This window comes from Haliotis rubra, unplaced genomic scaffold (assembly GCF_003918875.1).
Source record: "Haliotis rubra isolate DU_JTF1 unplaced genomic scaffold, ASM391887v1 Scf283, whole genome shotgun sequence".
NCBI classification, from domain to species: domain Eukaryota; kingdom Metazoa; phylum Mollusca; class Gastropoda; order Lepetellida; family Haliotidae; genus Haliotis; species Haliotis rubra.
Genome location: NW_025766925.1, coordinates 956,378 through 976,605, shown reverse-complemented (window position 1 = coordinate 976,605; position 20,228 = coordinate 956,378). Strand labels below are relative to the sequence as shown.

The 20,228-nt window shown below is 38.6% G+C and overlaps 1 protein-coding gene across 1 annotated transcript in view; it reads right to left on the bottom strand.

The window, feature by feature from the left end:
* The window catches only part of LOC124281378 (bone morphogenetic protein receptor type-2-like), an 87,749-nt gene extending 68,146 nt beyond the window's left edge, over positions 1–19,603 (bottom strand). Inside the window, exons 1-2 of the mRNA XM_046717416.1 lie at positions 19,279–19,603; positions 1,007–1,228 (exon numbers count right to left, since the gene is read on the bottom strand). Of these exons, the coding sequence (XP_046573372.1) occupies positions 1,007–1,228; positions 19,279–19,333 (277 nt within the window). The 5' untranslated portion in view covers positions 19,334–19,603. The remainder of the gene's footprint in view (positions 1–1,006; positions 1,229–19,278) is intronic.
* Between the last annotated feature and the right edge of the window lie 625 nt (positions 19,604–20,228).

Here is a 20,228-nt window from a genome sequence, read left to right as displayed (position 1 = left end):
TACAGAGAACCCTTTAGCATTTCATGATGCTCTCCTGATTGTCGTGCAGAAAACCAATGTTCATCACTCACAATTCCGGAATACAGGATAGATCTTTACGTGCAGCCACATTTGACAGCTTGTTAGGAATATCTGTAATGTGAGCATCACTTCCAAGAGACACCAGCCTCTTATGGAAGCATGACCTCCAAGAGACAACAGCCTCTTATGGAAGCAAGACCTCCAAGAAACACCAGCCTCTTCTGGAAACATGACCTCAAGAGACAACAGCCTCTTATGGAAGCATGACCTCCAAGAGACACCTGCCTCTTATGGAAGCATGACCTCCAAGAGACACCAGCCTCTTATGGAAGCATGACCTCCAAGAGACAACTGCCTCTTATGGAAGCATCACCTCCAAGAGACACCAGCCTCTTCTGGAAGCATGACCTCCAAGAGACACCAGCCTCTTATGGAAGCATGACCTCCAAGAGACACCTGCCTCTTATGAAAGCATGACCTCCAAGAGACACCAGCCTCTTATGGAAGCATGACCTCCAAGAGACACCAGCCTCTTCTGGAAGCATGACCTCCAAGAGACACCTGCCTCTTCTGGAAGCATGACCTCCAAGAAACACCAGCCTCTTCTGGAAGCATGACCTCCTAGAGACACCTGCCTCTTATGGAAGCATTACCTCCAAGAGACACCTGCCTCTTATGGAAGCATGACCTCAAGAGACAACAGCCTCTTATGGAAGCATGACCTCCAAGAGACACCTGCCTCTTCTGGAAGCATGACCTCCAAGAGACACCAGCCTCTTCTGGAAGCATGACCTCCAAGAGACCCCTGCCTCTTATGGAAGCATGACCTCCAAGAGACACCAGCCTCTTCTGGAAGCATGACCTCCAAGAGACACCAGCCTCTTCTGGAAGCATGACCTCCAAGAGACAACAGCCCTGAATGATTTTGCATTTATGATGTGTAGATGTTTACTTTAAAGGATCTAAATAAACAGTAAATTCTTACCTTGTTTGATGATGATTTCTTTGTCCGATGTGACATTGACAGCCCACAGTGTGTAACAGAAGTTGTTGTCATCCACACAGCGTATAGTACGGTTATCCAACATGACTTCACCCCCCAAGGTGGTCACATCTGATACTTCCCCATTTTTGACGTTGCTTTTGACAGTGTCAGAGGGGGCACTGTCATAGTAGGCACAAAAGTTGCTCAGTCCAATCACAACCCCTGAAAATAAAAATTATATATGAGACCAGATGACACGATACATTATTGAATTGTGTGAATGTAGGTGTACCAGTATGTGAATGAGTGCATGTCTTAATGGAACAAAAGCCTTCTTCCCTCGTACACCCCTAAGACACCCATGTACATGCAATACTTTTTTTATGTCATATAACTCACTTCACCCTGAGCTATGCCATATGTCACAGAGAAGGATGGTAGAATATGTCAAACAAAAAGAATAACAAAATAAAGTTGATTTTAGAAAGATTTGCAATGATAGCATTTGTTTCTGTAAAGAAATTGTTCCCTTTTCCTATATTTCTCTTCGGTAGTTACTCCCACTGAACGGTGGAAACTAGGAATATATTTCCATGATAAATTTATACAGGCTATATTTGTTTCTTGTTTAAATCAACAATATAACAGCATTATGACAATGGTCTGTAAAATACCTGACTCCCACTAATGTTTTGAATATCGCTGTACAAAGGTTACATCTGATTTCCCTATAACTGGAAGGGTCAATTACAAGAAAAGGGTGTTAACATTTAATTTTTTATATTATTGGATTGAATTTTATTGTACCTTTTTTAGAGAACAAAAACTTCTGTATTTTGGACAGAAAAGAATTTTCCCCCATTTTGCCAGCCACAAACCCATAGTTTGGAATCCTAGACTATTTGACCCAGATTTCCAGTTGGTTGTGTTCTTTAAGTACAAGTTATAGGTGTAACTGGCAATATTTTAGAACCCTGACACCTATTGATTAAGTATCTGTCTCAGTAATGTCATGATTCCATTTCTTAAAAAGACATATTCTTCCGCTCTTTGCACTTTTTCTAAAACAATGACAGAAACATGGGCATCATTGGGAGTTTCTGCAAGAAAAACAACCTGAACATTCTGGAAATATTCCTGAAGAAAAAACACTTGGCAGAGGCAAACCTGTCACTGATGTACCTCATTAATCGTAACACCTGAAACGACTTTTTTTCAAGAAATTGGCAAAAGTTTTTACAACATTAACTCGTTGCTGCAGTACCTAAAGACTTCAGAAGGGCCGAAAGGAAAATAGAATTATGATCCGAAACACGCAATGAAGCTGAACATGTGATGTTAACTTGACACCCTGCCACATTTTCCAGCAATAAGATTATTTTCATGTTTTACTTATTCATTTGTTGACACAAATGGCCATGTGCCTCAAAAAGAAGATACTGACTGTTCTCAAATTCAGTTTGCAAAATGCAAATCCAGAACAAAATGCCACGACAACTTTTCTTCTCTTGTTAGAAATGTTGAACATTTACCGGATATATGACACACAGTGTGACCTCATTCCAGCTGAATCTAGTTTTCCTGTTTCACACAAAAACCTATAAATATTTAAATCATTTTTTACCTAAATCACTCATAATATGAAGGGGCCAACTGAAGGCAGCTGAACCAAGGGTGAGACCCTGCTTAGTTACACAGGTTTCCGGTAACCATCACTTTTAATTTCAACACAAGTGTCAAGACATCTCAAATATTACCACTCCTTTTCTTCCTGGTTGCATGCACAATTGAGCGGATGAATGATTATTACCTAAGCCCACATCACATGACTCAAGACCTTCATGACCCTATTAGTAAACTGAAACACTTTGTTTCCTTGCCAACTTCAACCTCTCTTGTGCCACTTGAACTCAGAAGTTTGGCTATGCACTTGAAGTCTATCTCGATTACAACACCTTCCCCAACCATTTTTTATAGCTTGGATACAAATCAGCAAACAAAGACAAGGGTAGGCACCGCCACTTACTGGTCCAAACACATAAAAAATCCTTGCAAGATGTTTTCTAAAAATACTGTATGTATGTTAAATGTCTATGGTCACATAAGTTCATAAGTGAAATGAGGCTGGATTTAAATCATTGTGTGTACATCTGCCAGGGACTGTTTTCCACAAGACACACTCTGACCAATACATCAAGGTTCCTAAGCTTCAATACCTAATTTTGTTTTTCTTGTTTCTTGCTTAACACCTCATCATGTCAGTGTTTAAAAAGAAGTATGAATGAATAACCGCAAAAAACTGTCTGTAAATAATCAAGTATGGACCAGACCGTTCAGTGATCAACTTCATGAGCATCTGGGATACGCTAACAAGATTCAATCAAGTAAGCGAGTCTGACCATTCGATCTGGTTAGCCACCTCCTGCAACAAACATGACTTGTGTTGCTGAAGACCAATTATGACCTGGATCGTCACAGTTCAGACCTTTAGTAGAACATTCTTTCAATCAATTGTCATGAACAAAACCACATCCTAGAACAAAACCACATAAGTAAAACTAAGCGAAAGATTAAGGCCTTTCTCCTACAAATACTTATGGGTGGAGTGACCAGTGTCAAGTACATGGAACTAAGTGCAAGTGGCCTCATATTCCTTGGAAATTGTGGGTCATTTGTTGTTTAAGCAGTCAAAAATCTTGGCTGACATTCTGAAAGGTTGACCTTACTTTGAAAAATGATGATATTCAAATAGCAAATCATTATGTCCCACATCTTGAAACAGTCGCAACTATACCTTGGTGTACAGCTTTACAAGATACGGGGTGGTGGGGTAGCCTAGTGGTTAAATTGCTCTTCACCCTGAAGATCGGGTTCGAATCCTCACATGGGTACAATGTGTGAAGCCTATTTCTGGTGCCCCCCCCCCACGATATTGCTGGAATATTGCTAAAACCTAAACTCACACACTCACTCTACAAGATACACACACATATATCACAATTTGTCTAGATATCCCCTGGGAGATAATTAATTCGCAACAGTCATCAGCAAAGAGCTGCCACAATTATCTACCATAACCAGCGGTGCCATTCCTACACCAAATCTTCATCAAGAATGGTTAAAAACAATATCAACGTTTACAACAGTTGAACCAATGAAACAACAGCTAGTCACCACAAACAGAAATTGATCCAGGGTGGGACTGTCTGAAAAGACACACATGGATAGATACAAGCAAAATATCTGCATTTAGTGAATTTTTACTATCACGGAAATGCGAAAATAGCGTGCAATGCATACAGCTTTTAGGAAAATTGCACAGCTTTCACTGACTGTTTAGGATTAATTACATAAATTTATCTTAATGAATGTGTATATTTTCTTCTCCACAAGTGCGTAAAACAGCAAATGTTTTCTTTTCAGAGTTCTAACCTTCAAGATACAGTTTCTTATCAGCAGAAAACACATTTTGCTAACATAAACAGGTTTGTGCCAAACAGCTTTTTTATACTGGCTGGCTTCACAGCTATGGTAAACAAATCCAAGGTTCTGTAGCGGGTTGCTTGGGAATAAAACTTCACCTTATACTTCGCAACAACACTGCGACTACCAGGAATCATAACAATCCGAGAAATGAACAGTATGTACATTTATCTTGGTGTATTTGATTCCATCTGATGTGAAACCAACTGCTAAACCACTTCAACAACAATCAGTACACCCATACACTTCTCTCATATTGCTTATTATCTTAAAGGTGCGGATCGCAAAGGTTGCGGGGCCTGGACAGAAACATTACTGACCTACTTGACAAAGGTGATGGACGTAATGGTGCTGATGTATCAAGGTAAATAGGCTGCTAATGAGGTATTCTTTATAATTCTGGAAACCACAAGGTGCCTTATTTGCATACACAATACACTAGTGTGTGTTCCTGATTACACATATACAAACATGCATGCCCACTTACACTGATTCGATCTAATGACAACATGTGAAGACACTTTGAACATGTCTAGTTTTAATGCCTTGAATGTGAATGTAATTGATAATTGATAACGCCATCACACCTTAACGATGACCACAGTTATTAATTACATTACTGTTCATGTGAGATAACAAAAATATGAGTTGACATTGTCATGTTTTTCCTTTCATAGACAACCACATATTATTCTCTCAATTTCTTGAATATACCTTGCATTCATGTGCTCTTGTATCTAGTTTCAGACTGGTGGTCTAGTTTTTAAGAGACGGTGAAGATCCGGGGTAGGATAGGTCCTCAGCAACCCATGCTTGCCACAAAAGGCGACTATTCTTGTCGTAAGAGGCGACTAACGGGATCGGGTGGTCAGGTCCGCTGACTTGGTCTTGTCTTCGTATCCCAATTGTGCAGTACGATGCTCATGCTGTTGATCACTGGACTGTCTGGTCCAGACTCGATTATTTGTAGACCGACGCCATATAGCTGGAATATTGCAGAGTGTGGCGTAAAACTAAACTCACTCACTCACTAGTTTTTAAGAAAAGATATTTGTTTGTTTCCTGCATAACACTACATACAGCAATATTTCAGCCTATATGATGGAGTCTGCAAAAAAAACCTGACTGAACTAGATAATCCAGTGATTTACAACATGAGCTCCATGCAAATATTATGCAATGAATGCAATCCAGTAAAACAGAGCACTGCAGCTAACATTTTTAATCAATCGTAGCACTGTTTCTTTTGTATTGTTGCTCAAACAGCTGACTTCTTCCAGTTGTTACTGCAATTAAGTACCAATTTCCTTTCCTGTTAATACCTTTCACGCAAACCAACATGTTGTCTTTGTTAATCCCTGTTCAATGAATTGTGGACCAAACAACATGATGGAACACTAAAGACAACAAATAATGACAAGAACTGGATGAGCCATCATGGACCAGAAAACATGACAAGAATTTGATGGGACAATAGTGAACGGAAAACGGGACAAGAACTGGATGGGACACCATGGACCAGAAAACATGACAAGAGCGAGTGAGTTGGGTTTTACGTCACTTTTAGCAATATTCCAGCAATATCACAGCAGAAGACACCAGAAATTTATCTTCAAACATTGTACCCAAGTGGGGAATTGAACTTGGGCCTTCGGGGTGACAAGCAAACGTTTTAACCACTGGGCTACCCCACCGTCCCAAACATAACAAGAACTGGATAGTACATCATGGACCCAAAACATGACAAGAACTGGATGGTACAAAAAAGTGTTACTGGCAACTGTGCTGCAACATTCATTCATTTTAATTATCATAAAGAAATAAATTTGACAAAATTTCAGTTGTTGACTTTTATAAATGGATTCTAACACAGTCAGCAAAGATTTCATACAACTAGGAAGTTCAGCTCCAAGAGAGTGAATGTAGTTTTAATCATGTTAATTTCAAATATTTTCTTAATCATTTAACACAGGCCTACCAAGGAAAACTTTCCCACTGTGCAGAAAAATCCACACTACTCGATGAAATGGCAACATTAACATATTACCTCGCTACTGAAACAGTAAAAACGGTAGCAAAAGACTATGAAACTGTAACATTTTTATAACAGCAAACTTTGAACTCTACTGCACATGCGCTTTATGATCCACGCTTCTTTCAAATTTCCGAGCAACCGTGAATCACCTTGCCTTTGAAGTATTGAATATGTCGAAATAATTGCTGTCAATTATTTCATACGAATGGAAAGTAAACTAAACAAGTGTGCACACAAGTATGATGATGATAAATGCCAAATAACACAACAGAAATACTTTAAAAAGGGAATATAACTTTTGTCCAAGCTGGATGTCAACATACGGTCAAGACTTCCTCTTCCATGCCCAAAATCAAAGTTGCAGGCTCTTTGGGGGTTTTTATCCAGTTTTAGCGATTTAAAGTTACCGTTTGTATTGTTTCAGTAGCGAGGTATTATGTTTGTGTTGCTATTTCCATGATTAATGTGGACTAGTCAGTGTTTTTCTGCACAGTGGGAAAGTTATCTTTGGTAGGCCTGTAAGAGAAAAAATAGAATATAGCCTGAGTAGAACACAGTAGACAACTGAAACCGGAAAGAAAATATATGAATTATTAACAGTTGGTTCTTAGCCATATGGTACAAAGTCGTATCTTCCATGTCAACAGAACCACCAGCTGACTAGTTCCAGCAGATTGCAAGTATCATCAGATGTTACAAAACAAGTCACATATTCAATTTCTGTGCAATTTGGTTTATACGACTCACGTACAATTCCAGACACAGCTCTGTAATGTATCCAACCATTTTCATTGATTGATGGAAACATCTAAATGTTTTATTTGTTGTCTGACCCTGCTCTCAGCAATATTCCTGTTGTATGATCGATTTATAATCAAGTCAGGACCAGACAATCCAGTGATTGACATCATGAGCATTAATTCAACTGACATTCTAACCACCAGCAAAGACTGCTGGGGGAAATGTAGACTTGCACAGGTCTCTAAGGTAATAATTAATAGTTTAAATAATAATTTCTAAAAACTATAAATAACAGCATCCTTAGGACTGAAGTGCTTATCTAGACTTGCCTCTTCAAAGGATAGAATTACTACTGGTATACATCCATGGCTCCCCATTCAGTGCAGCCTTGGAGCAAGTCTAGAGGAAATGTTCCATCCAGAAGTCCCCATGAGGTTGCAAAGATATGGTCAGTGACGAAAGTGTGACTGTTTAGCCAAGGTAATGTACACTTATTTCAGCCACGGCATTAAATTATTAATCCAGTCTGGTCTAGACAGACACATCTATTTGGATATAAAGGTACAATATTGATTAATAATCATTCATTTTTCAAAGAAGCTATTGGGAATTGTACAGGATCAGGGAATGAAAATTGCAATTGTTTGCTTTACAAGAGTGAGTGAGTGAGTTGAGGTTAAAGTTGCTTTTAATACAGTGTGAAAGTTTGTGGACAAAAGCCCAATGCAGGTTTCAGATGTTTACAACTCTTGTGAAACCCACAAGCACGGATTGGTTGGTTGGTTGTTTAACGTCGCACTCAGAATATTCCAGCTATATGGCGGCAGTTTGTAAATAATCGAGTCTCAGACAATCCAGTGATCAACAGCATGAGCATCGACCGATGCAACTGGGATACAATAACATGTGTCAACCAAGTCAGCAAGCCTGACCACCCGATCCTGTTAGTCGCCTCTCATGACAAGCTGAGGACCAATTTTTCCCGGATCTTCACAGGTTCACAAGCAAAGTGACAAACCTAGATACATAATCAGAGCCAAACAGAATTCAAACCGTCAATCGTAGGTTTCTGCACAGAAAATTATGATGTCTTGGTCAATTTGGCCACACATGCCCCCATCTTTGAAAGAGCTATTTAGTTAAAAACCAAACAGTAAATTTCACAAGTATCATTCAGAGAAGTTTATTACCATCTGGGTAAGAGTTAGTCCATGGTGCCTGCCGTCTGATCTGCTGATGTAACATGATATCTGTAAGGACACAATTTGATTTCTTTGTTTCTTCTGCTTTCTGAGCAGAAGAGTTTGTTTTAAAACTCCATGAATGCATACATCCAGCTCTGGCTACATTTCAGCTGACTGATCGAAAGGTCCAAGTTGATCCGTACATGTTGATTTATGTGTCTCAAATGATAAAAGATTAATATCTCAGCTTATCCGGAGCCATGCGTCATTTGATCCATCATATGTGTCAAGCATATGCTTAGTGAGTGAGTGAGTGAGTTAATATTTAACGTCACATTGGCAATATTTCAGCCGTATCGTTACGACATATGCTTAGTAAATCCACGTGCACTTCATACACATCGCAAGTTAACCTGGACCAGTTTTGTTAATGTGAAAGGTATCGTATTGGCTGGTAGAATTTCAAACAATTTAGGGGTGTTGCTGTATGTTATTAAAAATCTGTCTGCTTGACATTCCCATCCTGAAACCAGGCCAGAAAGGTTGAATGATTTCACTGATCATGCTTCCATCAAGCAGACACTTTCTTTGCTGGTTCAAAAGATAACTATCCCGTAATCTTTTCATTTCATCAGTCCTTGTTCCCAAGCCGGAGCAAATAAGCACACCGCTTTTCTTCACCTCCATCCAACCAGACCTCAGACACACCAACACAAAAAATAACTCCTCTTTTCTATCAGTAATTCTATGAAGATTAATAGTTTTGATCGTAAGATAAAACACTCAAGATGACAATGTTAAAAATAAACAAATAAAGCTTTCAGGCAATATCTGTGATGAAGCTGAATCAGACACCGCCTAATAACACCCCCATGCTGCAGTGCTCCAAATGAACACCATTGGGCTCTCCTGACATGAAGGTTGAAAAAGATACTGTTACAAATGGCCGACAACAACATGCCTGATATGAATCTCCCCTGGCAACCAAATCATAGCGGAGTTTGGCAATCACTTGTTTCAGTGCCAGTCTAGCCTCTGCCGCCATATATTACACTTTTTGTTTTGACAGAAATTTGGGTAACTCTTGTTGCACTAATTGGGTTGAAATTCATTGTTCCACTCACAATGTCTGCCTTTACGTGAGCTCATAACGCGAGCTTAACATCTATAATTACAACATACATGAAATAGGATTCTACATTTAAAATTCTGTGGGTCTGACCACAATTTCAGGGACATTGTTTGAAAATAGAATAGAGCAATTCAAGTAAGATGATCCCACAAAGTTTTTCAGAAGCTGTGGGTATTTTGTGACAAGCACCTGCCATTGGTAACAATAGAGGTGGCTAATCAAGTCATAAAAAAACAGATCTTCATGTCTGTATCCACACTTCAAATTGGCAGAAATGTAGTTTGGAAAATACTCTTAACAGCTTTAATACACACATAATCTGAAGCATGATATCCATAGCTACCAATCTTAAATAACATATGAACGATTCATTTGTCCAAAAACTGTCTGATGACATGTCTCAAAATTAATATTAACCGCAGTTGTCTTGACGCTGTATGTTTGCAGATGTAAATTTACCTGTATCAATTCAAGTCTAAATTATTATCATGATTATTTGAGAAGACAATATTCCTAATTAATTCCAGATCATTGAAAATGTCAAGGGGACCAGACATTTTTCATTTACATCTTACCACATATTAATGTATACTGTCTTGTTTTCAAATCAGGGAATGAAAGCGTGAGTGAATGAGTTTAGTTTTACGCCACACTCAGCAATATTACAGCTATATGGCGGTCTGTAAATAATCGAGTCTGGACCAGACAATCCAGTGATCAACAGCATGAGCATCGATCTGCGCACATGGGAACCGATGACATGTGTCAACCAAATCAACGAGTCTGACCACCCGATCCCGTTAGTCGCCTCTTACGACAAGCATAGTCGCCTTTTGTGGCAAGTCAATGCTGCTATGCCCGGTACCGAATTCAGCAAGACCGGTCTTGCTGAATTCGGTACCGGGCATAGCAGCATTGACCTGCTCGGCATAAACTGACTTTTCCCAAAGATTTGTTTCTTGGCTTCACAACAAAATCAAGTGCATTTCATCAATAATATGCAAGATTCCATTTACCAAGCAAATATTCACAGTTTCAAAATTATTATTAGTAGAAAATTTTACCTATGTCAAAGAATAAGTGTGCACTCCATTAAATACTCAGGGAGTATAAAACCAGTGCTGCCTGTGTTAACCGTTACGTTACCATCTCACTCTCCTAAGTTATACATGGGTACAATGTGTGAAGCCCATTTCTGGTGTCCCCTGCTGTGATATTGCTGGAATATTGCTAAAAGCGGTGTAAAACTAAACTCACTCACTTACTCACTCCTATTAGTAATAATTCACAGTCACAAATGGAACAACTTTCTGAGACCAACGCAGATCAACTTCACCTGATTCGTGACTTCCACACTGTTCTAAGGAGCACATACAACCACATGACTTCGTAAACCCAGGTCTGAACATCTTACACTTGACAAACCAAACCAACATACATCTTGTCATGAACTATTCATGCACACTGCCATGCCTGACATGCAATCCTGAATCTTCACAAACCTGGGCTAAAGAACCAGTGTAGGTGTTGCATGCTAGGTGAGGTGAAATTGGGTTTAATGTCGTGCTTGAGAATATTTCGCTCATATGACGACGTGCATGCGTGTGTATGTGTATGTGCAGCTGCTTGTACTAGCCCAGACTTAAGCTGGTTTTATTGTGCTAGCCCACTGAGACACCATGCCGCAGTGAAACATGAATGCCCCACTCAGACACATTATACTGACTCCGAGCCGACCAGTCTTTGTTGTACCCATTAATGCGGAGCACCAGGCAGGGACCAACAAGTACCATATTTTACCGTCTTTTGGTATGACGCGGTCGGGATCGAACCCGACCTTCCGCTCCTCCTGACGGATGCATGCTAGGAACTACATATTACAGTAAACATTGAATTTTTTTGTGTGGATAGCATGATAGTATCATCATCTTGACAAAGGCAAAAAAATATTTTCACTGTGAAATCAATTGGCATGTATCTTGTTTCATGCTACACTCCTCCAGTACAACAAGGAGGCTATGTCACCAAGAGTCAATAATCATATCCCAAAGCATGACAAGAACAAACACATATATAACATATTCAATTCTAAGTCAATCATGTTGAAAGTTGTGAGCCTGATTTTTCAAAGCAAACAACAACGTAGTCAATGACCCACGACAGTCAGTTAAACAGAGTTAACAAAAAGGAAGAGGCCTTTGGGTTTGCTAGAAACATAGGAACAGAGTCATTTTCAAACAAAATTGAGGGGAATATTGCTCTCAGCATGGTGTGTTAGGGTGCTTGTTCTGGAGTGGTTACAATTTATCCCCAGGCTGAATTTCAGTTTGGAGTTTACCACACATTTAACTAGTGTTGGGAATTGGTTGAAATCTCACAATTGATGATTGCTTCATTACCAACGAACAATCATCGAAAAAAATTGGTTAGCGTCATTTTTTTTTTTTTTCCTATCCAGGTTGTTACTGCAGAAAAGTATAACATGTTGCAACTTGCTACATTAAAGTGATGACTAATATATCATGAACATAAACTTCCTAGAGTGTTAGAGAAATATTCAGTCATGACTTTTCAGTTAGTGGAGTGAGTTTTCTAAGAAAGAAACATGTTTTCAGGCCATGACAACTTCTCAGATATGTTCCATTGTCAAGTATTTCAAAGACTGAAACAGTAGTTCTAAAATCGTTTATGTTCGATTATGAGAAAATGCGATCGATTGCTTAGTCGTTTGGTCCCTGCGACCAATCTTCGATTATTTCAATTAATCGGAACACCACTACATTTAACAGTCATTAACTACCCATTTCAGTCAAAAAGCAACTGAAGATACAATGCCGAAGTTGATACTGCTGAGTTTCCAAAATGCTGATGACAATGTTTGGCAATGTTGTCTATGATAATAAAAGGGTGTTTACACCCAACAAGAACAAATCAAATGGCCTGTTTTGTGTCAGCCATTGAAAAATGGACTCTCCCACCAACTTAAACAAAGTAAACATAAATAGTTTTTACATTGAGACAAGAAACTGATGGTTTCAATGACACATGGCTTGCCCTGACACTTCACAGACATCTAAATATAGTTCATGATTTAGAAAAAGAATTTCAGTCCACACCTAAAACTTGTTTCCTGCATTATGAAAACAATGCAAGTGTGAAGTAGGCATTGAAAGCCACTATAGATAAGGACCCCACCCTGTGCTCAGACAAACAGCGTGACAAGTAGAGATGGGGTTGGCCGATTCTGCTGCAGGCATGCATCCAAGCCACCTTCATAAGCAGAAGGACCAGAGTCCTGTCGACATCTTTGTATTTGGACTTTCATTGGCAGTTGTAACAGTTGAAGCCCAGAGTTTGCTATTTGGAACAAAACCCTAGAAGGAAATGACTGATGAAGGCATGAGTAGGAAAGGAATATATTGTTCAATGTTTGGAAGAGAAAGCAACTGACTGCTTATAGATGTTGTCATACAAAAAGTATTAAATAAGGAACTGGTGCATGTTCATCTTCTGATGGAGTGCATTAAACCAGTATGGACTCTGATTACACATAAATATGAATTCAGTGACTTTGAAATATGTCAGTATCCCTACTAAATGTTCAGCAGTACATGCATGCAGGTTCAAAATGTTTTCATTTTAGAAATTACATGGTAAGACAGAAGTTAGTTGGGTTTTACACTTCATTAGCAATATTCCAGCAATAAACCTGCAGGGGACATCAGGAATTGGTCTAACAGAGTGCACCCAATCAGGGAATCGGACAACGCCATTGGCATGCAGTAACACTGTTAACCACTTGGCTACCCAAATGTCCCTGTGCCAACAAGACAAAAGATAGCTGATCTATCACTGACAACCGCCAGACCAAATGGCTGGATAGTAATGAAATCATCACAGTCTGGATCTTTATTCATGAAACCAAAGCCTGAGTTATATCAAATTTCTGAAGTAACATTTCAGTTTGTCTTCTGTGATTAAAACCATACTGGAAAAATGGACAGCACAAAAATGGAAGACAATATCGTTCAAGAATCAGTTACATGTTGGATAAATGAGATATTGCGCCTTGGTGTACTTATCATTATGCCCAAGTTGTAGTGTGATATATGTCGTTTCGCATACCCACCATACCATTCCATCTCTACCTGCACCAGCACATTACAACACAGATGACACACACCATCTAACAACATGGTGTGCCAACCAACCTGCACTAATTATGAACGACATGTTATCAGGCCCTTGCATAATTTTAAGCCATGTGCACATGTGTTTATCACATGGTGTACCGGACATGCCCATCAATTAAATGGGAATCATTAAATGTATTCTCCAGTGCCACATGGATAGATTCAGCAGAAAAATAATGGAAATAACTAATTATCATGTGTTGTATCACTTTTTGCTTTGCTATATTAATTTCAAGCATGACTGCAGATCGGAAACCATAACAGGCAGTTTACCCTTGATACAACATTTTTAATATATCACTGCCTCAGATACAGCAAGGTAGCTCTGAAAAATTCATGATTTTTTTAAATGAAAGATCATCAAATAAAATTGATGAATAAATTAATAAAAATATATTCCCTGTCGCTGTGAGCTGTGAGCACATAAACCGGAAATTACTTGGAAATAGTGAGTGCTTGATGTTTTTACAATATTTGAGCCTCCTGTTTCTTTGTGGTATAACACTTCAACTGGAGTGAGTGAGTGAGTGAGTGAGTGAGTGAGTGAGTGAGTGAGTTTAGTGAGTGAGTAAGTGAGTTTTACGCCACACTCAGCAATATTACAGCTATATGGCGGCGGTCTGTAAATACATGTAATCGAGTCTGGACCAGACAATCCAGTGACCAACAACATGAGCATCAATCTGCGCAATTGGGAACCGATGACATGTGCCAACCAAGTCAGCGAGCCTGACCACCCGATCCCGACAGTTGCCCCTTACACAAGCATGATTTATTGAAGATCAATATTCTAACCCGGACCTTCACAGGTAACTCCAACTGGAGGCCATCCATATTGTGCTGGCCTGAAAATATCAAGTCTGGACCAGACAAACCAGAACACTCTACTGCCCTAATATCCTTGGATCAAGCAAATCAAAGAAACAAGCTGATATCAACATCAACTGACTCAGCAGTAGATGATACATCCCAGGTCTCAGCATTTTGCCCGAGTGAAATGCTGAAAAAAGTTGACGAGCAATGAAACTTAAAAGGACAAACCAAGATTTCTGTACACATATCACACGCCAATATACGGTAACACACCGATATATCTGCAATGTACATTGTCAAACAGAATCAGAAACTTTTCACGATTTACTGGTGTAGTTAGACTAACATTTAGTCTCTGAAATGAACATATTTTACACAGGGATGAGAATGGGTATGAGTGAAAAAAGAGGAAAATGAGCCCGGGGTCCATTATAAGAGCACTTGTTAGAAACGTACTTAACTGTAATTTGTATTTCAGAGAACACTAAGTGGAACAAGATTTGATAATAGATTTGATAAAAAATTTTTATTGTTTGATACATGATTTGATAATTTTGAATTTGTAAAATATACTTTTACATTTACAACTGTATAGATGAATGCTCGTCATGTCAGTTACTGGATTGTTTGGTCCAGACATCAGTATTTACAAACCTTCATTTATGTAGATGCAATATAGTTGATTGCTGCATGAAACAACAAAGATTCTAAACAAATACAGTCTGTTTATAACCAGGATGGAAAACTTTGACCCATTTTGTATAACTGCCAACATCATGCTTTAACTTAGATTTAAGCTGAATCATTTATTCCGAAATCAGAACATTCCAGATATTCTGTCAACAATCGATGAATAAAAGACCTCCGCAGGAGCTCCCCTGTGATAAATGAATGATCGGACAGCAAGTGTATGCAGCACATGAGTTTACTCCTGCAATGACGCATGACAGGTTGAGCCAGACACAACAAGATCTGATTATGGATTGAATGTCCTCAGGTAGTGGGGGCTTGACAGCCCACAAACACAGCTGCAGTCAAACTCAGACATGAAATATAAACAAATTCTGATGAAAAAACAGGACAAATCCTCAAAAAATTCAAACTGTTACAAAAACAAATGCTGACTTTAAAAAACATAAGCAAAAGGCTCTGTAGCTCACCTGAATATCTTTACATTAGCGTGTGAGCAATGTTGACACACTATCAGGAGAGGAACACCAAGAAGAGAGATCACAAATATTATGTTGAACAATCAACCACAAGTCCTCTTTGCAATGAGCCTAAGCTCTGCCTACCACACTAGCTTGTTGCAATGAACAAACACAAGGGCTGCATGAATACAAGAATATGGCGAATACAATACGTTAACGAATATAGTGTTCCTGAATACTTTATGTTTAATATCAAGAAACTAAAATAACAAACATGAAACTGCTTAAGTTGAAACACTAAAATGACATTTTCTATAAGCTAAAAAGAAGAAATACATTGTGAATAATGCTGCTTATAGCCTAATGACAGTGTTGAAAGGGACCTTAGTAAAATAAACACAAGTTATGCTACTGTTTGGCTTGGATATTTTACAGTCAATGTGTAAAATCAGTCAATTTGTAAATTGCCTAATTCACTCAGTCAGTATATTCCATTTTGCATATCTCACATCGATGAACAACAAACTAGTTCCAAGTAAAAACACTCTATTTAAATTATTTGATTCTAGTGACCATGAATAATGAATTGAATTCATGATGAGATATGCTTCAACTCAACAAATATGCAAGGGAATCGTAACAGCACACACACTCAGCAATATTCCAGCTATATGGTGGCAGTCTGTAAATAATCAAGTCTGGACCAGACAATCCAGTGATCAACAGCATGAGCATCGACCTGCGCAATTGGGAACCGATGACAATGTGTCAACCAAGCCAGCGAGCCTGACCACCCGATCCCGTTGTCGCCTCTTACGACAAGCATGGGTTACTGGAGGTTCATTCTAACCCGGATCTTCACGGGTCTCATAATATGTTGAAAGAAAACATCATTTACACTGTGACTTATAGATATTAGTATAAAGGCGAGAGATCTCTTACCATACATTGTGTACAGAAACATAGACTAGCTTCTCTATTGGGAAAACAGCCATTTGTGATATTTCTGCATCACAAAACATTGCCCTGTTTCTCATAACTATTTATCTTAAATCAGATTAAGCATGTTATTAAGTGTGATGTTAATTTCTTTAGTTTTTAAATTATGAACAAGAACCTTTTGACATCTACACTTGAATAGATAGAAACTTGACAAAAATATCTGATCATAGATTTTGTGCAGGATTTATAAACATACACATGAAAAGCAGATTCCAGTTAAATAATATTTTTCAGTCTTATTCCAGCATAAGCTGGTATTCTAGCAATGAGTAGTGAAATTATTTTGGCTTGCTGACCTCTCAATTCCTTCCTCATAAAATGAAGCCCTAAAAAATAAATAATCTCATTCTTTTCACCTTCCTTCTGTAGACACCTACCCCGGTACATATAGATGTGATATAATGTATTTCTTCTACTACCATTAATGCTTGGTTATTGCCTTTTTAAAAACAAATTAGAACATACATAACAGATACGACAATAATGTATTTCGTCTACTATCATTAATATTTGGTTATTGACTTTTTAACAACAAATTAGAACTTGCAGCACAGATATGACAATAATTCATTTCATCTACAACCTATTAATGGTTTGTTTTTGCTTGGTTTAACAACAAATTTGAAACACATAGCCATTTCTAAAACTAAAATAAAGTTAATAAAGAGTCAGAGTAAAATTCTGAAGTTAATTTAAGGAGGGTAAACAAACTGAGAAGGTGCACTGACTTGAGTGACCAAGGTTACTTATTCATTTCTGTTAAGAAAATCTGTATCACAATATTCGAGTGAAGATAAGAAAAATGAATACTGAATTGTTCAAGTTGACAAAATAGACTAAATTATCGATAACTTCTCTATAAAATTATTAAAGTGACAGTGATGTGTATATCCTTGGAATGTCAAACAAGACTGAATATAGACAAGCCAAAGCATGATACAACATATATTCAAAGTAAATAAAAAACAAACAAGCTTTTATTACAGGTTCACGCAATGAGCTATCCACTGGTGATAGTAATAATGCATGATAACAATAATACAGGGCTCCAGGTAATTGTTCAACATCAGGAGTACGTACTCAGTATTTCTTCACTACAGGAGTACTGGCAAACCTTAAGAGTACATTTAGAGTACTGAGTGGAATTTAATGCAGTATAAGCAATCTTGTGTTTCGTTTCATATATGCACCACAACATTGCTACTCTTGTGTAAACAGGTCAATAAACAATAAACCAATATTCTTTTCAGATAAATACGTCTGTAAATGATTCTAAGACCGTACACTATTGCTGTGGTGCGTACCTGCTACGTTTTCTAAATTATTTGCTACCGTATCGTGCATATATTTTATCCGTACATACGCCGATACGGCCCTTATCTGGAGCCCTGATAATAATAATGGAAAATAATAAAGATAAAAACATTGACAAATCACTATAAAATTGTATATTTCATAACTGGTGACCTGATACTGAATAACCTAGTATGAAAACCAGAATCAATTACTCTTGTTATCCAATTATCGAACAATGGTAGGCTTGTAAACAAGCTGCATTTAACACTCTAGGGTGCACCAACTGTGGTGTCACAATGTGAAAAATAGCAACAACTCTTCAGGTCTTTGCAGGACAAAAGAACACTTTGAACACTGTGTCACACTGTACTGCATTTGCAGCACATTACATGTTTTATACATGACGATCGGTCCTGGGCAACCCAAGATGATATACATAGTACAAATGAGTATCAGCTACATGTAACAAAATGTCACATTCAGCAACACAATATAGCAAAGTACAAATACAGCTAAAATTTGGTTATGACAAACCCCAAAAGAACAAAAAATTTAGTACCTTTAAATGCAGTTTTCTATACACTGTTCATTATGTTTACACAAGGTGACTTTGCATAACCCAAGACTGAGAATTTAACTGTCAAGTGTGTGGTAGCATTTAAAAGCTCACAAAAAATGTTCAGTGTTTAAATGTTCAGAAGGCAAATCTCATAACCCGAGTAAATTGTGCAATACATGTGTGCTAAAAGTGAGTTCATTTGAGAGCGCAGAATGACCCAAGACACAGAGGAGTTGGAGACTGATATACGTATATATAGGTCGGTTGATTGAAACAAGAAATATACCAACAGCGCATGGCGTCACTGGTATAAATTATTACATAATCAATTATTGCGATTAGCACTGTTTGTGGAGGCAGTGTCAGTATGTGGAGTGTTTTTAATTTAGTCTCACCGTGCACCTCATTATGTTGGCCATAAGCCTGGGGTAAAACTACAATTATACATTCCTACTTGGGTCAAACAACGTATCAGTTGTGTGCATGGCCTGAACAAACAGTATGCAATCATATCGTGATACTGGTGAATCTGCAAGTAACGAGCTTCGCTAAAATCAGGGGTTATATTTAGTTGGGATCGTCTTGTGTATTGTTGAGCAGACATACGGGCGGGTTACCCTGACCTCGTGGCTCCTATGTCGACTGTGACACACAAGAACACGAACGGAAATTGGGACACCTACCCGACAGCACAGACAGCCAGACTGACAGCCAGGTAACTCCGACAACAGACATCATTTCGACGGTCGTTCCTGCATTACACCATCAGATTTAACTTGTGTTGTATCGAGACGTTAGCAATATGGCGGGCTGGACTAACACAGCTGAACGCATCATCTCCGATAAGAATTGGCCTCCATAGTTCCTTACATCACGACATTCGTCCAGGTTTGACAACAGACGATACTCTGCGTGCAGACGTCTGCACCTACAACTGCGCCAGACGACACGGCGCTCATTGCAGTCTTCTGTTAGACTAGCGGACCAGTCTATTCTAGGCGGACCAGTGACGCCACTGTACCACGCATGACTTAATCGGGCGAGCGCATTATCGGAGGGGGTGAAGGCTGTTATGTGACCCATCTGACATAACGGTCACCAGCGATAACAGTACTCGTCTCATGCGATATGGGCGCATATTGCACGCTTGTTTATTGCTGGGTTTCGTGTATTTATCACGGAGCGGAGATCTATACGTGTAAGGCGAGTCACATTCCGCCTGTAATATCGGGCACATAACTTAACCATTATGCGTGTACACGGAGTGTACTGTAAATGTCGGAACTGCGCAAATCTTCTTTTCGAAAAGTATGTTGAAGGAGGGCGCTTTCCTATCGCATTTGAAGTCCTTAATCTGTCAGTTTGGTCATTTACTTTAAAACTAACCTAATGTTTATATTAAATGTTCATTCCAAGTGCAGGGAGTCATCTCATCTTATCTTATTGGCGAGTTTGTTAGGAACACCTGTTAACTGTCGATATCATCAACAGACGGCCATACGTAAAATGTCTGGACTATTATATAACAGTGCTACTTTACAAAAGGAAAGCATGTCATGTTCTACAATCAAAACAGATATAGTTGTAAAATATTGCTTCATAATGTCAACGAAGCCGGTTAAGTGTCTATAAT